Source organism: Suillus subalutaceus (assembly GCF_016647625.1).
Source record: "Suillus subalutaceus strain FC151 chromosome Unknown DFJ58scaffold_203, whole genome shotgun sequence".
NCBI lineage: Eukaryota > Fungi > Basidiomycota > Agaricomycetes > Boletales > Suillaceae > Suillus > Suillus subalutaceus.
The window spans coordinates 10,915-12,329 of NW_024540452.1; the positions used below are offsets into that span (position 1 = coordinate 10,915).

General features: G+C 48.9%; 1 protein-coding gene across 1 annotated transcript; it reads right to left on the reverse strand.

The window, feature by feature from the left end:
• Positions 1–253: 253 nt before the first annotated feature.
• Positions 254–1,013, reverse strand: DFJ58DRAFT_847132 (uncharacterized protein; the record flags this gene model as incomplete). Its single annotated transcript, XM_041393410.1, has 5 exons — positions 254–385; positions 526–657; positions 684–767; positions 818–886; positions 936–1,013. 5 exons carry the CDS (start codon positions 1,011–1,013, stop codon positions 254–256), a joined length of 495 nt encoding a protein of 164 aa, XP_041236826.1.
• Between the last annotated feature and the right edge of the window lie 402 nt (positions 1,014–1,415).

A 1,415-nucleotide genomic window follows, 5' to 3' on the forward strand; every position in this document is an offset into this window, starting at 1 on the left:
TGAAGCATAAAGTCGTAAATTCCAGCCAATTTCTGGAGAAGATTGTTGATTGATTTGTCGCGTTCTGCCTGAGCGATTATAATCTACATAGAATTATGACTTCTGAGTAGGAAACTGGACTCCGGGAGAAACCGAACGTACACTGGATGCAGCAGACAGTACACCCAGCGCTATCTTTGCGTACGGATGTACCTATACAGCTTGATTAGTTCGTTTCCAATCAACAAGAATGGCCCATACATCCGCGATCTTCTCAAGGAAAGCATTGATAATCTTTAAGGGTCGGAGATACGTCGTTGCAAAATCGTCCGCGGCAGCGAGACCCGCTGGGGCCTTGTTGGCGGCGGATGCCATAGAAGTCGCATGTCCTCCGAGCAGTCTCATGCTTTCCGTACCACGAGAGGCACCCTGAAGTTCAGCATCAACTAATTGGGGATTAGGTCTTTCCTCCTCGCCAGGAGGAGCAGGCTGAGCCTGTGGGACCGCCGAAATTAGAGAAGAAGTCAAAGTATTTGACGAAAATACCTGTAAAGCAGGCTCTTCGGACAGCCCTTGGTTCATAGAGTCGCTGGGAATCTCAGATGCGGTGGGATGCTTGTTGTCGTCGGAAAGATGAAGATGCAACGTGTCCTGTGCGCCTCTAAGAAAACCGAAGGACTAGGATAGCAAGTTCAAGCACTTACCTCGACTTTCTGACTCGATGAAGCCCCTTCGGTTTCAACGTTTTGGACCGCAGTGGTGCGGTTGCTTGTTCGCTTGAAGCGTTTCTGCACAATCTTAGCCGTATTCAGGACAGTCAGCATTCACGTTCACGCACAGGAAGTTTTTTGGTTAACGCATTCTTCAATTTCCGCAGGGACTGACGGAATCCTCTACGAGGTTGGTTCTAGATGAAAAATGGATAAGGGCAGCGATGGATTTCAGAGACGACATACCGAGCTTTCGGCAACATTTGCCCCACTGGATCTGGAGGCTCCTGGAGAAGAATCTAGCCTATGGTCTTCACTAATCATGAGTGGTCGTAGGTCAGTGTGAGCGAAACGGTAGGGAACAATGAGAAGAGTGTGAGAAGGGAATGGGTGTCTTATACTTTGGCAGAGCCTGGGCCGCATGTTAAAAGCATGGCCAACACGTTGACCTCGATCGCTACTAGAGCCACGCAATTCCGTCAGTTCATAGTGGCAGGTTATTGTGTGTGCGTCGCAGTGCAATGAAGAGGACACAGAGTCAAGAGAGCTTGGTCCCCAGAATAGAATTATAAAGGCTGCAGCCCCTTCAATCATGTTAGGTCCGGCGTTGTCAAAGTTCAAGTTGGCTATGGCAAGGAGTCTGCATGCTAATGTGTTCCGACTGTACTTCAAGCACACAACGAGACCAGTGCATGGGATGAAATAGTAATGGTGCTGGTAGACACT